Source organism: Silurus meridionalis, chromosome 1 (genome assembly GCF_014805685.1).
Source record: "Silurus meridionalis isolate SWU-2019-XX chromosome 1, ASM1480568v1, whole genome shotgun sequence".
NCBI classification, from domain to species: Eukaryota; Metazoa; Chordata; class Actinopteri; order Siluriformes; family Siluridae; genus Silurus; species Silurus meridionalis.
In genome coordinates this window covers 25,005,080-25,025,996 of record NC_060884.1, presented here as the reverse complement: position 1 = coordinate 25,025,996, position 20,917 = coordinate 25,005,080, and the positions used below count along the sequence as shown (strand labels likewise).

The 20,917-nt window shown below is 36.8% G+C and overlaps 1 protein-coding gene across 17 annotated transcripts in view; it reads left to right on the top strand.

Moving 5' to 3' along the window:
* lrrc7 (leucine rich repeat containing 7) overlaps window positions 1-20,917 on the top strand; it is a 145,914-nt gene that overhangs the window by 89,816 nt on the left and 35,181 nt on the right. For 14 of the 17 annotated variants that reach the window (XM_046838743.1, XM_046839750.1, XM_046838822.1 and 11 more), the window contains 10 exons: window positions 3,358-3,560; window positions 7,134-7,251; window positions 7,342-7,420; window positions 8,033-8,122; window positions 8,858-8,914; window positions 11,248-11,311; window positions 13,892-13,966; window positions 15,724-15,868; window positions 18,713-18,785; window positions 19,712-19,729. In XM_046838743.1, the coding sequence (XP_046694699.1) occupies window positions 3,372-3,560; window positions 7,134-7,251; window positions 7,342-7,420; window positions 8,033-8,122; window positions 8,858-8,914; window positions 11,248-11,311; window positions 13,892-13,966; window positions 15,724-15,868; window positions 18,713-18,785; window positions 19,712-19,729 (908 nt within the window). In that variant the 5' untranslated portion in view covers window positions 3,358-3,371. The remainder of the gene's footprint in view (window positions 1-3,357; window positions 3,561-7,133; window positions 7,252-7,341; window positions 7,421-8,032; window positions 8,123-8,857; window positions 8,915-11,247; window positions 11,312-13,891; window positions 13,967-15,723; window positions 15,869-18,712; window positions 18,786-19,711; window positions 19,730-20,917) is intronic. The other 3 variants (XM_046839830.1, XM_046839676.1, XM_046838585.1) reach the window with 1 other exon arrangement.

Genomic DNA, 20,917 nt, shown 5'->3' with positions numbered 1-20,917 from the left:
AGGAAGGACATCTGGAAATAGAAAGCAAGACAAGGAGACATGGTGGTGGAATGAGGAAGTGCAGGAGAGCATAAGGAGAAAGAGGTTGGAAAAACAGAAGTGGGATAGACAGAGTGATGAGAAGAGTAGGCAGGAGTACAAGGAGATGCGGCAGCAGGTAGAAAGGGATGTGGCGAAAGCCAAGGAAAAGGCATATGAGGAGCTGTATAAGAGGTTGGACACTAAGGAAGGAGAAAAGGATTTATACCGATTGGCCAGGCAGAGGGACAGAGCTGGGAAGGATGTACTGCAAGTTAGAGCAGTAAAGGATGGAGAGAAAAATGTGTTGACTAGTGAGGAGAGTGTGTTGAGAAGGTGGAGGGAGTATTTTGAGCAACTGATGAATGAGGAAAATCAGAGAGAGAGAAGGTTGGATGATGTGGAGTTGGTGAAGCAGGATGTAGATAGGATTAGTAAGGAGGAAGTGAGAGCAGCGATGAGAAGATGCCTGAGGAATGGAGAAGGAGTGTGCTGGTACCGATCTTTAAGCATAAGGGAGATGTGCAGACCTGCAGTAACTACAGGGGAATTAAGTTGATCAGTCACACCATGAAGTTATGGGAAAGAGTAGTGGAAGCCAGGCTGAGAGAAGAGGTGACCATCTGTGAGCACCACAGATGCCTTATTTGCTTTGAGGATGTTGATGGAGAAGTATAGAGAAGGACAGAAGGAATTGCATTGTGTATTTGTGGATTTAGAGAAAGCGTACGACAAGCGTGCCAAGAGAGGAGTTGTGGTATTGTATGAGGAAGTCAGGTGTGTCAGAGAAGTATGTGAGGGTGGTGCAGGACATGTATAAGGACAGTGTGACGGCAGTGAAGTGTGCAGTAGGAACGACAGGCTGGTTCAGGGTGAAGGTTGGACTGCATCAAGGATCGGCCCTGAGCCCTTTCCTGTTTTGGAGATATGCGCTGGAGAGAAGGGGAATGAAAGTCAGTAGGAGTAAGACAGAGTACATATGTGTGAATGAGAGGGAGGGCAGTGGAGTGATGTGGTTGCAGGGAGAAGAGGTGGAGAAGGTGGAGGAGTTCAGGTACCTGGGGTCAACAGTGCAAAGTAATGGAGAGTGTGTTAGAGAAGTGAAGAAAAGAGTGCAGGCAGGGTGGAGAGGGTGGAGAAGAGTGACAGGAGTGATTTGTGATAGAAGAGTATCTGCAAGAATGAAAGGGAAAGTTTATAGGACTGTGGTGAGACCTGCGAGGTTGTATGGTTTAGAGACAGTGGCATTGAGTAAAAGACAGGAGGTAGAGCTGGAGGTAGCAGAGCTGAAGATGTTAAGGTTTTCGTTGGGAGTGACGAGCATGGACAAGATTAGAAATGAGTTTATTAGAGGGACAGCGCATGTAGGATGTTTTGGTGACAAGGTGAGGGAGGCGAGATTGAGATGGTTTGGACATGTGCAGAGGAGGGACATGAATTATATTGGTAGAAGAATGCTGAGGATGGAGCCACCAGGTAGGAGGAAAAGAGGAAGGCCAAGGAGGAGGTTCATGGATGTGGTGAGGGAAGACATGCAGGTAGTTGGTGTGAAAGAGGCAGATGTAGAGGACAGGGTGGTATGGAGACGGATGATCTGCTGTGGCGACCCCTAATGGGAGCAGCTGAAAGAAGAAGAAGATAGTATGAGGAAGAAACCTTAAAAGGAACCAGACTCAATAGGGGGACCCAACCTCATTTGGTGATATAAAGAATATGATTATAAATCTGAGAAACAACACACCAGAGAGTAAGAACTACCATGAGCACCAGATTGTGTGATTATTAGTAATGTCCTTTAAACAGTCTTATACAGTCAGTTGACGTTGTGGAACCAGGAGCTATCTTCATGAGGTGGGACACAACGGGAGCTGGCACAACCTCAGGATGCCTCTGAATTGGTAGAGAAAGAATAATTTCCTGTTTAATTGCTGGCTATTTTCTAAAATGACTGATTGAACAAGTAGTTAAGCATTACTGGCAGTTTGAGTTGCAGTTTTATGGTAGTTATTTGAGTCTCTAAGTTGGATGTTATTGCATTGAAGTTTGTTATCAGTAGTTCCTTTAGAATAATGTCATTTTGTTTGATATTTCGAAATAGTTTTTTATGTACAGTATAAGTTTCCGTAGTGATGCAGTGTTCTGACTTTTTTGTCAGACTGTTCCCTTTTTTACCAAAGCAAGGTGTCACATTAATAGCCTTTACATAGGATCTCTCATGTAAAGGGAAGACCAACATCACACTTGACAAGTCATGAAGGACCACGGATGGGAACTTTATGATGGATTGCACATCCACTCGGTTAATAGTGTATATTTCTGAATCATGGCCAGTTATGACATCTGGCATGGCTTCATTACAGCTGGCATTTATGGAACCCCCACTTCTCAGGATGTGAGGCATGATGAGATTGCAGGCTGTTGATTAATCACTACTGATTACAGTCACTGCATGAAACCAAGAGGACAAATGTATAGAAAATATTCAAATGAATGTTTTTTGTTGTTTAATGCTTGATTATTATTTGTGATTATTCCTATCTGTATTACTTTGCATAGTTCTCTGGATTATTAATGAAGATAGATGCTATTAGTTTTAATGACATTTTGCTTTTGTTATTTTTTTTTGTGAAACCTGGTGTCCAATGATATTAGATGAGAGGGATAAAATGAAATATGTAGCAGTCACTTGACATTGAAGCATTTAGTTTGGAGCAATGGACAATACCATGAGGTTGGTTCAGCAAATATTTGGACCAACACACACATGCACACACTCACACCCCCCCACACACATAAAATGTCTAATAATCCACCTCATTCATGTTCATCAGACATGTGACTATATTGCACATGTGCTGCTGATGACTTTACAAATATGTCAGAGGTCATTTCATTCTTTTAATCATCCGACACTGAGAGACACATGTATCTGCTGTCTGGGCTAGAAATAAATCAGCACTATTCTTCCTTCTTTATACAATTTTCAGTATTTTTATCTAATAGCATTTGTCAGTGCTGTTGCACTTGGTCCCACAAATCCAAAAACCAAAAAAATTCACTATAAGTGAAGTGTAAATTGTTTAGCTGTTGATGATGATGCCATACTTTATTGATATCTTCACTTTTTCCAGCAGATGGAAGTTAACAAGCATCCACTATTTAATTTACTTCTGTAAAGCTGCTTTGGGACAAAGTCTATTGTTAAACGTGCTATACAAATAAAATTAAATTCAATTTAATAGAATTTTTGCTAATACATTTATACCACCTTCCGCTTGGTGACTGCCCTTGTTTTTTTTGTAGATATTCTAAGTCATGTTCTCTCTCTCTGGCCTACAGTGCAGTGTCTGGAGATGACTACCAAGAGGAAGTTCATCGGGCGCCTGGTGCCGTGCCGATGCTTCCGTGGGGAAGAGGAGGTCATCTCCGTGCTGGATTACTCGCACTGCAGCCTGCAGCAAGTACCCAAGGAGATATTCAGCTTCGAGCGCACTCTGGAGGAGCTCTATCTGGATGCTAACCAAATCGAAGAGCTTCCCAAGGTACTTGAGGAGAAACTGCTCTTTTAATTTATTTGTAATGCTATGAAATGAATACTGCATGGCCAAACATTTCTGAACACCTGACCATCAAACCCATATGTGCTTTTTCCAGATGTAGTTCTCTATCATAATAACCTTCACACTCCTTGGAAAGCTTTTCAGTAGATTTTGTGAGGATTGTGCTCTTTCAGCCACAAGAGCATTAGTGACGTGAGGTACTGATATTGTTTCAGGAGGCCTGGGCTGCACTGTGCACTCCATTTCATCCCAAGAGTATGAAGTGGGGTTAAGGTTAAGGCTCTGTGCAGAACATTGGAGTAATACACTCCAACATTGTCTAACCATGTCTTCATGGAGCTGATATTATGCACAAAGGTACTATTATTCTGGAACACATTTGGGATGTTCCAGATGCTCTTAGATACAGTAAATGCTACAGCATAGAAAACAATAATTTTATGCTTTCCACTTTGGACAATTGAGCATAAGACAACATATTAGTAATGGTCATATGTTCACAAACTTTTGGCTATATAATGTATTTTCACAACTATTTGTTATTTTGGATAAAAATAACTCTTTGGTGCAGTAAAGAAACTTCAATAGCACTTGAGCTCATTTTGAATTATTCAAAGCAGACGTGTATTTTCTGGGCTGGAGACATTTGTTCATCTTTTATCATGGCAATTATGCTAATGCTGTCCTGTCATTATATGCAATTTTGGTGATTTAATATTTTTAGCAGCACTTATGTCAGTGTACTTTGGAATCTATTCAACACAACTTCAGAACAGTCTCTATCCTGAACATATTTGTCTACCTTTAGCTTTTTCTATGAAGACTATAAAAGCATAGACAAATATATCAGTATCAGGCCTGTCTGGCTCCATCTGCTATTTATTTATTAACTGCAGCTTTTTAAAAACTTGCTTATAGCATCCTGTAAACTTTTTAAGAGATTAAGTGGTATACATTAACAGGATTTGAATTACCTTTTAATTATATTGGTCTTATATTCTCTAACACAGTGTTTGTATTTTAGTTAGGGGGAAGGGATATCTCAGTGGTAAAGCTGTTGGACTTCTGATCAGAAGGTTGTGAGTTCAATTCCCAGCACCATTAAGATGCCACTGCTGGGCTCTTGAGCAAGGCCCTTAACCCGCAATTTTAGTCATAAGATCATTATAAGGACATCAGGACATAAGGGCATCTGCCAAATGCTGTAAATGTATTTTTACAGTAGTTATATGTAAACATATGTGTTAAATATGTCTATTATTGGTTCATGAGTCAGGCTTGTTGTTGAAAATGTAGTTTTTGAGGCAATACTTCAGGCTGATACTTTGGGCACTAATCCAGTCAGAAGAGAGGTAAATTACATGCAGGGGAAAAAGTTTTGTAAAAGGCAGAAATTGTTCTGTTAAACATCTGTTTTGAAAATTTGCTTGAGGTGTTGATAATCCTCAGTACATAAACTGGAAACAGGGAAAGGTTTTACAGTAAAAATCTACGGGCATGGCATTTTTTGTGCTTCTTATCACTATTCACAATCAAGTTTATGAAAGGCTTTTTCTAAATGTGTGTTCATGTTTGGCCTTGTGAGATGGTACAAGTAAAAGTACTTCTTTTACATTTCTACTTTGGTAAAAATGCAAATGTTTCTGCATTTAAATGTATTATCAAAAGGAAAAAAATGATCTGTAAGAATTATATTTTAACCCTTTATGCGGTGATCCATTCTCCTGAGATTTCTTTTACTTTACCTTACTGCACACACACTCTTACCTGTCTCGTATTGTTACCCTTGTGGTCTCAAGACAGGTTTAACACAATTTATGTATTCATATCAAAGTAATGAGGATTGGTATTTTTTCTGAAATATACAGTCATGGAGAAAAAAGTAAAATATTACACATTCAAATGTAGTGAAGAAAAAGTTTCCCAAAATAAAAATATTCCGATAAAGTACAGACGCTTGAAAAATATTCTCAAGTGTTTAAGCCCTTGATTGCTTTATATCTGTTTTTTAATGGTTATTCTTTTTTTTTTTTTTTAATTCCCAAATTAGTTCTCAATCAAAAATGCTGGATGATTCTGAACGAACAGACAGTTATGCAACTAGGAAAGCTCTGGGTTTTTAAGGGTTTTGTGCCCATATGACTCATCAGTAAAAAGGCCTAAATAAAAAGTCTTCTGAGTGGAATTAAGTGCTCCTTTTGTATGAGTGCTGGTCTTGTGGAATTGGTGCCTTTGTACTGCAAGTTCTTTTTCTGTACATTATAACACCTTTTTCGGCTTTAAAAAGTTATGCTTTTCAATGCTTTAAAACCATAATAGTGTTTTAAAATAATAAACTAATAATAGTGTGTTTAAGTAATAATAACCAATAACCAATGTTTTCCACTTTGGACAAAAGCATCTGCCAAATAAATAAATGTACAGTAAATATACATATAATGCAATGTAAATAAATGCAATTAATACGATTATAATTAAGATTATAATTAATAATAAAAAATATAATATTTTACCATAGAATTGACGAATGCTGGAACCTGATTGGTCAAAATGTTGGTCACATTGATAGTAGTTATGGCTGTAAATTTAATCATGGGTTTATTTTAATTAGCTTGATATAGTTAATATGATTTAATATGATATAGTTTCCATAGTAACATATCATTTACAGAGGTTCCCTGGTGGTCTAGTGGTTAGGCTGCGGCGCTCTCACCGCTGCGGCCTGGGTTTGATCCTCGGTCAGAAAACCAACCCCAGCCATTCTTAGTGCCGGTCCCAAGCACGGATAAATGTGCCAAATCAAACATGCGGATGATCCGCTGTGGCGACCCCTGATGAGAGAAGCCGAAAGAAAGTTTAGTAACGTATCATTTACAGGGATTTGTATGGCCATGTCTTCACATATTAGATTTACATTAATGATTTTACTCATTGATTGGGTGAAACTTTCTGGCAAGAGACGTTTATCTAACATTTATGGAAGAAGTCTCACATGTCAGTCCTTTGTAACAGTACATTTTCTGCCACAGGAGAATCTTCAGGACAGTGAACTTTGCACTGTTCTGGTCTTTTAATAACATGCGAACTGTGACATTTTTTGTCTTGTAACCTCCAACCAAAAGAAACAGAAAGACTGGTTATTGCTGCTATTACAACTAGAACTATTGCAATCATTGACAAACTGCAAAGGTATAATTGGAATAAACTACTTTAGGCAATGCTGTAATAAGTATAGAGGTAGGTCTAGTTAGGCAATAGCATGCCAGCTTGTGTATTATTTTCCTGTAGCAGCACACCTCTTAGCGTTTTATTCCTTACAGGATTCAGTAACAGATGGTGTATGATTGTGCATTTCAGCTCTTTATACAGTCATTATAAATGATAAGTTATTTTAAATTATAAGTTCAGCATACCTGAGATGTCCCTATTTTCTGTTCTATCTATCTATCTATCTATCTATCTATCTATCTATCTATCTATCTATCTATCTATCTATCTATCTATCTATCTATCTATCTATCTATCTATCTATCTATCTATCTATTTTTCTGTTAGCAACTCTTCAACTGTCAAGCCTTGCGAAAATTGAGTATTCCTGATAACGACCTTTCAAGCCTGCCAACCACCATCGCTAGCCTTGTAAACCTGAAGGAATTAGATATAAGTAAAAATGGTATGTTCTTAATTTCTGCATATACTGAACTATTGATTTATTTGTCCATCACTGTGTGCTGATTTATGAATATATCCCTCATTCCTTCAGGCATTCAAGAATTTCCTGACAATATCAAGTGCTGTAAATGTTTATCAGTTGTAGAGGCCAGTGTAAATCCCATAACCAAGTAAGTACAAGAACCACATTCTACATATCAAACTTATGAAACGTCACAGACGCTTTGTGAATTTTATTATAAGTGTTCCAGGCGCTTTAAAAAAAATTGCAGATCTGTATTCATATATGTCTTTTAAATGATTTATTCACTGGTGACACTCGTAGAATTGAGTTTGAGGCCTTTACTCTAGGGAACAGGTTTCGTTTTGTATTTAAAACAACTTCAGAATCATAAAAAAATCTTTGTTTCTTGATATCACACCGTGAAAACACATCTTTCACGACTGACTTAACCTTCATTCAAAGACAGATCCATGGATTATTTTAGGTTGTGTTACATTTTTCTGAGCTAAAATATTCATCAACACTAACATAAGTTGAAATCAGAACTGACCGTGATTTCATTTGCTGTTAGAGTTAAAAATAATCAGACATGTCCACGTTCATAACACTCCCCCTCATCTCACTAATAATCTTTAAACGAGTCGTGCTCTTTCTAGCAGGGGCGGTTATAAGCAAAGTGTAATGGGATTAAAGCGGGCACAGTTTGCTTCTTACTGAGTTGGAGGTACTTAAAGCTTGCTGAGTGATGTGCTGATGGCCTTCTTCTCTGTTCCCTTAGACTCCCAGATGGCTTCACTCAGCTCCTCAATTTGACACAGCTCTTCTTAAATGATGCCTTCCTTGAGTACCTACCCGCCAATTTTGGAAGGTAAGGGCTATTTCAGCAGCTTCTGTTATTCCCAGGCACCAAAACTATAAATCTGCACTTTAACAGAGCTACTCTCAATTTACATCACTTTTATTTTTATTGATATATTCAGGGAAAGCCCTTACATAGAACAATGGCATATTTAAGCAAATAGCTAAATAGTTTGCTTATAGACACCTACTTTTAATTCGTATACATTGTGTAAAGGTCACACAAAGGTCTGCCTTGAGTAAGATCACAAAGTCTTACTCAAGGCATGTTTTTGCTACTGACATTGTTAGACAATGAAGGACAATTCCATGAAAAGTAGAGTTTATTATTTCTGTTCTTTATGGGTTTTTGTTTGTTTGTTTTTTCAGATGTAGCATAGATTACTGGCAAGGGAAAATTGGCCTAATATAAAACTTTTAATGGTCTAAACAACAAATTATTGGTTAGAATTTATCATGCTGCAGCTATAAACACTTTATAACAGCTATAACACCAGAATTCTACTTTAGTCCTTTTGTACACAAAGGGGATATCATGGTAATGACTATATTTGATTCTATGGATTTCTGGGTTCACAAAACTTTCTGTAAAATCTGTTCACATGTTTAACCCCAAGGCATAAGCATATAAAGCATTTTTTTGTCCAGTAGTATATACAGTATTTGCAGTTCCTTTCAGTTATGGCTTTTAAAAAACGTTATTTTGTTTCCTCACAAACTAATTGCAACTCTTTACTTTATTCAGATTGTCTAAATTACGCATCTTGGAGCTTCGAGAGAATCACTTGAAAACCATGCCAAAGTAAGTAACGTGGGTGTTTTTTTCCGCACAAGGGATGTCAGCATTGGTGCAGTTACACAAACTTTTCTACTGACACTCTTAAACCACTTTCACACCAAGTTTGTAGACTCTGAATCAGAGAAAAATGTATACTGTAGGTTTGCTGTTTGGCTTGATGAGACTGTGTTGTCTGAAGAAGACATTTTTACCTACTCCTGGATGAGACCAAGACCAAAGTTACCCATGCATACCCAAGACAAATACGGTGGTACAAAGCCAAAACAGTAAATGTCTTGAGATGGAAAACCTAAAGCTGTAGTATATCTAAAAGAAGTTTCCCTCTGTGATAAATTAAGTGATCTGTCTTAATTGATTGACAAAAATGCAAGATAACTCTGGTTAAGTCATGTGTAAGGCTAAAGGCTATACATTAGACAGAAATACTGCAAAAGAAACTAGACTACAACAGAGGACAATTCACACACACCATTACATGCAGTCTGTTCAAGATGAAACATGTTTTCTATTGCTTTGCAATGGTTTACAGATATAATTTCCAAGTATTCAACATTTCATCCCATTTTATACATGTTCAGGATATAAAAGAACGTAAAGGTGTTGCTTATTGTGAAAGGCAGCAGAGCTTGTAATGTATTCCATAATACATCACCGCAGGGGCCTGACAGAACAACACATACTGTTCGCTGTGGTCTTCGCATAATGATTGGCCCAGCTGCCCTTCTGCGCAACACTTTATATTATCACATTACAACTCCATGTTTTCATCAAGCCTAACCCAGGATTTGCCTTTATGTTCTCTGATTCTGTAATGCCCAAGGTGGAAGGAGAAATTATTGTACAGGTTATTACAAATATAAAATCAATGAAAGAAAAAAAAACAGTTAATGGATTCTTTTAGAATACACAAAGCAGATGAAACGCTGTGATTATAGACTGTGACATTTTTGCAGTTTTATTTGTATTGATCTATATAAATAATTACTGAATTTAGCTTGTATAAGGGTTATGTTATTAACATTGTGTTAACCTGTTCATTGCATTATCAGCATTGATACACTATATGGACAAAAGTATGGGAAACATAACTTTTATAGCCATATGTGGTTACTGTTGCTACAAAGTAGGAGGCACACAGTTCTTCACAGATTTCTCATCACTTCACTTAGAAGACCCATGTTCCAACAAGACAATGCCCCTGTGCACTTTTTAAATTAATTAGAACGCTTACTGCACCCCAGGCCTCCTCACCTACAGCAGTACCTGACTATCCTAAAGCTATTGTGGCGAGCACACTCCAAAATCTAGGGGAACACCTTTAAAAAAAATGGAGGTTATTATAACAGTAAATGAGGACTTAATTTGGAATGGGATGTTCAGAAAGCACATATTCTTTGGTTAGTTGTGCACAAACCTTTATCAATATAGTATAACAAGCAAATATTCTACTAATATTTCCCCCGAAGCTTGTATTAAAAAGACAATAAAATGTTATTGTAGAAATAGTCTAGTTGCAATTTCGACTTCAGTCAATATCATAAAAACACAGATCACAGTTGTGTTTGTAAGTAGAAAGTGAGTTAGCTGATTACAATTGAGAGATGGGGAAAATATATAATTCAATGTGCACATGCAAATTAAGCATGTTATGTTGTTTTGAGGTAATTTATAACAGCCTTGTAACATAAAATAATCTGATTGGCAAGAAGGCGCTAAAATCATTTTAAGTGACAGTGTTAGAAGTACCAAGAAGTTACATGTTTTTATTACGGCTTTCATACGGATATGCTACTTCATAGAAAATGTTAATAAAATGTTTGTAGTTTTTGATATGACAATGACGCTTTCTATAAGGAGATGTTTGGTTACATTTTTAACAGAACATTTAAGGAAGGAATCACTAGTGTCAGTGTTTTGTAATAGAGGTAAAGCTGTAGCTTGGAGGTAAAGCTGTAAGTGATCCAAAACATGAGGGCATTGTGGTTTCTCTGTAAAAATAAAAAAAAACCCTTCATTTTTTTCTTAAAACTTTATGAGAAAGAGAAAAGAGAAACTGGTAATGGAATGATGTTTCTTATAACAGCATACTCTGTCATGTAATATTCCTTAATTAATTCAATAATTCATTAATTATTTAACTTCTATAAATTGTTTTTACTTTTGAAAGCTGCCAAAAGTTAATATATATCTCAAGGCAAAATTAGGTGTCAAACTGTATAAAGACTTTAAAGCATTATCCCTTTATAGTATTGGCAGGCAAAGGTGCAGCTTATTCTGTACTATTGCAGTTAATGTTATGTGCTGATGTAATTTCTCTCTTTGCAACTGTGCTGCAGGTCAATTCACAGGCTGTCACAGCTGGAGCGATTAGACTTGGGAAGCAATGAATTCACTGAGCTGGTAAGAAAAAAGGTCTTACTGTGAAGACAGACATCACTTGGGCAGCTGTCATCTCACTAGGCGGTCTTTGACCCAAAAGGGCTTGATGGGGATTGAAGCTTTCTTATACTCCACCTCATCCCTGAGCCTCTCATTAATTCTTCAGTGTTGTGCTGCATTGGTTGCATCATGCACTGATGTATTATTTATGAATCAGTTCAAACATGCAGCACTTGGTTTGACAGGGTGCTCAACGCTGAGTGACTTTCAATTTGGCTTGCCCATTTGGGAGTAAACAATAGCGATAAATCTGTCCCTTGTTTCTTCCAAGTTATACTTTAGCCCAGAAACACCATAATTCACTTACCCCTGTTTTAATCAAGGTTCAGATTAATGCCAGGTCCCTGCGCTTGCAAAAAACTGTTATGTTATTGGTGTTGGTGTTGGTGAGACTACTAAACTGTAAATGAAGCCCTTATAGGGAATTTCTTTGGATTCTTTCTTTAAGTTCTAGGTTCTCTCTTTGTATGCATTTTAAACCCTGAAATGCTTAATGTAAATAAACTTTCTCAAAATAATTTCATTAAAAGAGACACATTGACAGCCACAGAATGCAGGAATACTGATTACTAATTATACTGATGTGTTCAATATTCAGGATTTGACTAGACATACTTATATCATTTAAAGTGTATTACAAGTTGCTTATTGTATCCTGGAAATGTGAGCCACTCATGCAAAACAGATATACTGTAATGATTAATTAATTCTTTGAACTAGAACTTTATACAGGTTTGAAGATTATTAATTCATAGAAAGTTTTCCTATCAGTATGATGTGCAGGTTTGTACTATCCAGGGCACTTTGTCCTTGGGCGAAAAAAGCATACTCACTTCAGCGCTTCCAAAGGGAACAGATGGTTTGGCATTGCAATAAGCGTGCTTTACTGTTTAGAGCCCTGGAGTAATGAGAGAACCCCATTGACACTTAATGGTTTCGCTGTCTGGACTTCCAATCTGCTTGTCCCACTTCAGGAAAGGTAGTTTTGACCTTTAATGTTGGCACTTTCATAATTGCCTTAGCCATGTTACTGCTTTTAGGAGCTGACTACTGAAAGTGTTCTGTCTTTGATATATAAAGAGCTGGAGCTTTAGTAAAATAAGTAAAATGTAAAATAAGATTAGTTTATCTTCAGTAGTAAGCCAAATCTGGCTCATTATCCTCAAAAGTAACATCGGCTACTACGATTAGCTGTTTTAGCTAAGTCTGTGCCTTGCTTTGTGACTTTTTCCTCTAATAATCCTCACACATACTGAGAGGGAAGTTTTGATGAGGAGACCCTGATAGACCCCTAGCTGTGTGTTCCAGTGCAAGAGCCTACTAAGATCAGAGCAGATGCTGCCTGATCTGTTGGGATGCTTTGCAGAAAGTTTCTTAATTGTAATGGCCCATGCTGAGGAGGTTTGGAGGGCACAGATCCCGGAGCTTGAAACAAGAAAGTAGCAGGAAATATCCATGGCCAAAACAAAATGACACGGGCATCCACTATACCCAGGGGAGGCATTCAACTTGGTAAAGACCCCATACAACTAGTAACCATCAGTGCTAAATTAATAGTGGCTTCCTCTTTTAGCAGATTATAATTGAATCTGTATTCAAGGCAAATGAAGATGTGTTTTCAATTTTCTCAGATGGAGTTTGTTTGCAGTAAGATGCTGTCGAAACATCTGGTTTGGGACCACTAGACACAGGCCGACTGATTACTTCTGTTTCACAATTCCCAGCCTCAATTGATAGAAGCAAAAGAGCAACATCAGATAAAACATCTAAACACTGAAAGATATAATGAGCAATGAATGGAGCAAAAGGAATCTGATGAAGTCATTTGCTCTGCTGGCTTGTTGTACTCCGCCGAGCATCTGTGTTGTCGATATTGGAGTCTGTTCCTTACACCAATCTGTTCAATGGGCAACATCATGATGACAAACACAAAACAATTGCTTTTACATGAAAACGAAAATGTCTGAACCAGCATTTTCCTAAAGATTTACACTAGACCCAGAATGTACTGTACTAGTTATCTATGTGTAGTTCTATATCAAGATCAAGATCTAGATCTTGATCTATCTATAGGGGACTGTCAAGGGAATAGTACCAGAAGAAGACTGAACATATAATTCAATATTCCTATTATACATTACAATTAATATATTTGAAACAATTTATTGGCTGTTTAAATTATTTTAGACCCATCCCTTCATAGCCCCTGTAAGACTGTGTTCCACATGACATGAGAGTTCCCTCACAGAGTGAAGGCTGCACACAATCCTGCTGCCATGTGGAAGAGTGGCTTAGTAAGCTTGGGTCGAGAGCACGCGCCACATGGCTTTCAGGGAATGAATGGACATTATTGTGCCCCCTTTTCCCAGACATCCCAGCCAAGTGCAGTTTCCCATTTCCCTTCAGCAACAGATGGCAAATGCAGTGCTGGGAATAGAAATTATACTAATTAATGTGAAAATTCTGTTATTGGTAATGTATTTTTGGTGTCATGATGTATTCTACAGTGTTTATGAGCTCTGGGTTTTTTTGGTGTTCCAGCCAGAAGTTCTGGAGCAGATTCATAATCTGAAAGAGCTGTGGCTAGACAACAATTCATTACAGACAATACCAGGGGTAAGCACACTAAAGCCATTTACATCACATTTACACAAGTAACAGTCAGAGCACAGCTACAAACAGTACAGCACAGAGACAAACAACAAAGTCACACACACATGCACGCACATAGACACACTAGATCTATCACAAAAACACACATCAGAACACAGTCACACACAGCACAACAGTCAAACAAACAGCACAACACAGTTACAAACAGCCCAACACTCAACGAACCACACAACAAAATTTCAAGCAGCACAAGACAGTCACACTCATCACAGCAGTCACACAGATCAGAACTGTTACACACATATAAAGCAGTCACAATCAGCACAACACAATCACACACATCACAGCTGTCACACACATCACAACAGTCACACACACCACAGCAGTCACACACATCACAGCTTATCAGTTATGTGTTAACACAGTCTGTAATTTACTTTTAACTGAAGAAATGCAATTCGTAAGCCATGACATGATTAATAATTTGACTTCTTGCCTGATCTGAAACAATACATTGTTCAATAATTCAAGATTTAAGAGTTGATTGTTTTTGTCTGTTACTCTGTGAATCCTCCAAGCAGCCCATGACATATATAAAGAAACTAAGGAAAAAAATACGACATAAATTATAAATGTACACATTTTTGATAGTGTAAATGCAAGAAACATAAGTATGTGCATGTATAAAGTGTGTTGTGTGCAATGTGAAAATTGTAGAAAGGCATGTGCAAAGACCTGCAGAGGTAGATTGGGTCAATGCTGGTATTTCCAATGTAAATGTGTGTGTAAGTGTGTGTGTGTGTGTGTGTGTGTGTGTGTGTGTGTGTGTGTGTGTGTGTGTGTGTGTGGTATGGGGCTAGTAGACCTTTCAGGGTCAGAGGGTAATCTGTATGTGCAGTGATAGGGAAAGAGACCGTGCTAATAGTTGCTAAAATGATTTATGCATTTTCTTTTGATATAATTCTATCCTATTACTCATGTGGTGATATTTTATAATGGTGGGACATGTAAATGGCAGTAACTTTAAAAAATTGTGTAATATATGATAATAAACACTTTTCATCAGGGATTGATTAAAGGACCCGAATCACATTTATCACAGCAACTCTTTCATTTTTTTTTATTTCTAGTTAGAATTTAGCAGTGGCCAGTCTACACCAAACAATATACAGTAATCCCCCAATCGCCCCGGTTTAACGCGAAATTGCATTTGCCACATAACTAATTTGTTTTGCTGATTTTCCCGGTCTCTTGCGGATAGCGCGATAGACCAAAAAACTTATAGGGAATTGTTTTTATGGCGTTTTATGTTGAAATAATCAAATTTATTAATAAAAATATAATTATTATTTATAAATTTAAGTAAAACGTTACTACATGTTAATACATAAAATAGCAATTTTGGTGTGGCGCCCGTTTACAACACATTTGATGTTACTAATGTAGAATGCTTGCTTTGTGCAGGAAAAATTTATTTATTTTTAACAATTATATACATATTATATATGATGGATATGAGTCCTGAATTGTTGGTTACAACAAAGTGTTATAGATATTTCTATATATTAGAAGATTTATTGCAAAAAAAATGTTGAGGTAAATGTAACACCAAAAAAGCGTTAATTATGTTTGCAACAAAATATATAAACTAAATTATCTACATCAATGTTTACAGTGCATTATGAATGCTAGATAGTTTAAATTGACAGAGATATAAGCATAGAGCAATGTGTTTAAACTCTTTTGGTCTCTTTCTATAGTCTATAGGAAAACTGAGGCAATTGCGCTATCTTGACCTGGCCAAGAACAGGATCGAGAGCCTTGATGCAGACATCTCCGGGTGTGAGTCTCTTGAGGATCTCCTGCTCTCCTCTAACATGCTACAGCAGTTGCCTGATTCAATAGGTGAGGACAATTTCCTTTTTCAAACAAAATCAACACACAGTCTTACATACCGTTTATACGCGATACGCAACATTATAGTAAAATCATCACCTGCCGTTTTTTTTACAGATCTTAAACATATACTCATAGTAAACTGTACACAAACTTTGGGTGTGATGCATATGACAAGTATAATTGGTAAATATTAGAAAGAAAATAGGTTCTTTTATTTACAGTCAGACTGACTTTTTTCTACAGTTTTAGCTCTAAATCGCCAGTGGGGTTGATTTCTGCCTAGCACAAAACCATTCAAAATGGTATTAAATGCCAATTTACAGTTGGACTCCAATGCATTGTGGAAGCGGAAGCATGTGTTAGCCTTCACCTTTCCTGGTTGGTATCTGTAGTATAATAGGGAAGGAGCAGGCTAGTAGATTGGCAGGTCATCAAGAGGGGGATTCTTTGACAAGCAATTACTGGATGGTGACATATACAGACTACTATCTGTTTAAGAAAAAAAGGGAGTTACATTTTTATTATATTGAGGTTAATCTAGCACAATCTACTTAAATTAATCTAGAAATTCAGAGGCAGAGCTGTTTTCCTAACATACAGGTGGGCATTACAAGCCTACTCATCAGACTTCCTAACATCTATACCATCACATTAAAATTACATATAAACATGTTAGAAGGAAAAACAACTGAGAAAAGCACAACTGCTAAACATTTAACAAAGGGGAACACACAGCTCTTAAAGTAATGAGAGAGAGAGAGAGAGAGAGAGAGAGAGAGAGAGAGAGAGAGAGAGACAGAGTAGTGGAAAATAGTAATTCAGTTCATATCCTTCCTTTAATCAGAAATAAAATAAAATGTTACATTTTTAATTAGCAGGTCCACCAACATGTCTGCATACACAAACTTTGATTATAGTTACAATATTGTAAATATTGTACATAAAACAGAATTTGTAGTTCACCTCCTATACAGTATTGTCTGTGTTGTTAGTTCTTTTGTCACATGACTCCCATATTTACTGTAACAATAAGGTCTTTATCTTGGTTATAATGTAGGTGAGAGCAGGAATGAACTTGTCTCTCAGATGTTCCAGAATATTAAATGTAACTGTTACAATGCATGAGGTACAGTATCTCACAAATGTGAGTACACCTCTCACATTTTAGCAACCATTTTACTATATCTTCTCAAGGGACAATACAAAAAAAAAAGAGACAAATATATTTTAGAGTAGTCAATATGCAGCTTGAATAGTAGTATAAATTTACTCTCTTCTAAAAATAACTCAACATACAGCCATTATTGTCAAAATAGCTGGCAACAAATGTGGGTTGGAAAGGTTGGTTTCAGCAAACTGTTTGCAGGCTTTTTAGTGAGGCAGCTTCAGAAGAGACTTCCTTTTGGGACAATGGCCAGGCAAACCGACTTGTTGCAGTGTGCAGCGTATATTCTGAGCGCTGCCAAGTGGACCTTCCACTTCTGCAACCTCTAAAGTAATGCTGGCAGCACTCATGCATCTGTTTTTTGAAGCCAGCTTCTGCACCTGACACACAGCAAATGGACTCAACATCTTTGATTGAGGCTTGCGAGACCTGTTCCGAGTGGAACCTGTCTTGGAAAACTTCTGTATGACCCTGGCCACTGTACTGTAACTTAGTTTTATGTTACCGATCTTTTTATAGCCTAGGCCATCTCTGTGAGAGCAATAATCCTAATTCTTAAATCCTCAGAGAGTTCTTTGGCATGAGGTGACATGTTGAACATTCAGTGGTCAGTGTAAGAGAATTGTACTCAAAGCACCAAATTTTAACTGTTCTGTTACAAGATACACAAATTTGTATGGTCCTGTCAAGCAGACAAAAAAATGAACTTGATGAATAGGACATGTGGCTTTGCATGGTCACACGACATACAGCTGTTATTACTTATTAATTAGTACTGAGGGTATACTTAGTTTTGTTGAGAGTTAATCTGACTACAATGGCTGTATGTTGAGTTATTTTCAAAGGACAGTAAATCTTTACTGCTATACAAGCTGTACATTGACTACTCTAAAATATATTCAAGTTTAGTTTCTATTGTATTGAACTAAAATGGTTGTATAAATTAATTAGGAAAATTGTGTAAATAATTAAATGAAGCATTTAAATGGCTTGAAAATCACTGTGTTGGTAGTGTGGAGGATTATTTTTGGATAATCTGGTCTGTCATGTGTTAGTGTTTACTTATCTGCCAGTTTCATTCTGCCATTTAAACGTGTTGCATTACCACATTAAATTACTAAATTTGTTGTGAGTGGTTATGCAACAAGGGAACAGAGATTAAATAGACTGCAACTGTTCTGTTAAAAAAATTTCAATAGCATGGTAAATGTTTTGCCTTTAGATGAAACACAATTTTAATTTGTTGTTCTGTTCTATGATGGTTGATAGCATTATGTTCAACACTAATGTTTTATGTAAAATGATAGCGTTTGAATATAAGGAGCACCATGAAAATCCATGAGCTTTTGACTAATCCACAAAATATATATATAGATATATTATAGTTAACAATTAAGTATTAATTAAAAAGGACAAGAGAATATTTTAGCACCTTCATCTGGTTTTTCTCAACACCTGTTTTTTCTGCTTCTCCCTCCTCTGTGCTCTTTTCTTTTATTCATGTCACTGCCAATATGTGTCACATTGCTTCCTCTGTTTCCCTTAAACATGAACCTCTTTTAATATACCTAAGAGTCTGTGTACTTTTTCATTATTTTCCTCCTGTACTACAGACCTGTGATTATGCTTATGATTAGAACAACTGATTACTAATAAAACCATTTGATTTTTTCTGCTTTGGGTAGGAATGTTGAAAAAGTTAACAACATTAAAAGTGGATGACAACCAGCTAACCTCACTGCCTAACACTATCGGAAGGTAAGTAGCTGCACACACTCATTCCAGGCCATGAAGTCTCACATCAAGAAAGGAAGTGGCCACATACCCCTTTACTTTACACACCTCTCAGATCCAAATCCTTGCACATCCCCCAGCTGCTGTTTTTTTTGGGCCATGCCCATTTAAAACAGACTTGTTTTATGATGATTGGTTTGTGTTCTTTAAAGCATTCATTACCCTTCCCTATAAAATTAGATTGTACATTACTGAGAGATTTTAACAATAACAACCGTATCAGTATTAGAGCTGTGCTGGTTGTTAGCTTAGCTTAGCTGTCTGCCACCTTCACTATGCTAGACCTTCTAACCTCGCTGTGAGAAAACACTGATTGGCAACACATTGACTGAGAATGGTGTTTTATGTCTAAATATGAACTATCAGGAGATTTGATTTTAAGATTTAGTCAGACTCTCTGTGTTTGTCAAGTTAAATTAGATGAAAGTTACTTTTATTTAATTTTGAGTTTCTAATTAGCTTGATTAGAATTCCATTAAGAAATCCTTTCTTGCAGCACACTCTTATATTTTAATATATCACTTTATTTAATTCCCCATTTTAAGAGTAAAGGCTTTTAATAAGTTAATGCAATACATTATGGCTTTCCAATCCTCTTTTAAGATACAGTACTTTATCAGTAAAGAATTAAGAGTTCTAAGGGAAAATGTCCTTTACATTTCTTATCCTTACAGTTTTTTTAGCTATTAACTCTAAGTGAAAGCCAGATAAGAAATTCAGGCCTTGATTTAGATCTCGAGCTCAAGTCCCGCTACAGGTCTGCCGTCCCCATTCATCATAACTGTCTCCATTCCTGGCATAATGCTCTCCATGCACTTTTTTCTTGGTTTGTCATTGGTCGGTTTTGTGTGCTGTGTTTATCAAACATGCATCTAAAATGGGCATCTCAGTCCACGCACCAAATTAGGGTAAGTAGACCAGCAAAGTGCTCGTATTCCCCACACGTCCGCCACAGCATGTTTATTTAGGCAAGGGCACACGTTTGCATCTCCTGTATGTGCAGCTAGAAGTGCCTCAGTGAAAGCCTTGCAAATGGAAGGCCAGCTGGGATGGGCTGCTGTACAAATGCCATGCTAATGATTCTATTTATCATGATAAATATGCATTGACCCCTGGAAGAGGAAAAAAACCCTTTTCTAATTGTAGCCGTTGCTGAAAAGGACATAAATTGTTTCCAGGTCAATCAAGAACAGAGTTTTAATTCTCTCTGAGCCGAGTCAAACGCAATACCTTGCTTTTTATATTTATTACTTCATTCATTTTGTATTCCAACAAATTGATTTAGGAATGCAAAGCATTTGGCTCAGTAAACACTGTGGCAGATTAGGGTATAATACAGTAAAGAGGATTAAATACTTTGTTTGCTTGAAAAGACCAACTTTATAAAGGTCACTGTATACAATACAGATTTTGGGAATCCTTGTATGACTCACTGTGACTGCAGATGTGAAGAGACATACTGTAAAGATAAAGATGTTAAAAGGCTGTTGGAACAAATATGTATTTGTATAAGTATTTTATGAATGTGAGTAGGTCAGTGGGTCTAATAAAGCCAAATTATAATGCCAGAGAATCAGTGTTTTAGTGAATGAGTAGAGAATGCTGAAGTGAAGGGATTATCAAAACAGCTGGTTTGCATTGTAAAAATGGAGAAAGGAGAATTCTCACAATGAATACTGTGCATTTGGATTTGGGGCCATATTCAGAGTTAGGTGCTCATAGTGAAGGGGTAATAATTAATAGATTTCGTTAAAAAGTCACACAAATTGGAAATTGCATGCAAGTGCATTTTACAGACAGGTTTGATAAGAAAAAACTACATTGGAAATAAAAGGTTCACACACCTTTCAGGTTTTTAGAAGATAAAGACAGAAATAACATCAACTTAATATCAGACTTGTTACATCTTTAAAGCAATATTCCAATTAAATAAAATTACAACATCAGCTTCATTATGACATTAAGATTTTGTGAATAAGTCTCTAGATTTCACTATTATTTGTAAGTTCAAATACCTTCAAATTCAAGTCAAGTCAAGTTTATTTCTATAGCACTTTTTACAACAGACATTGGTTCAAAGCAGCTTTACGGAAATC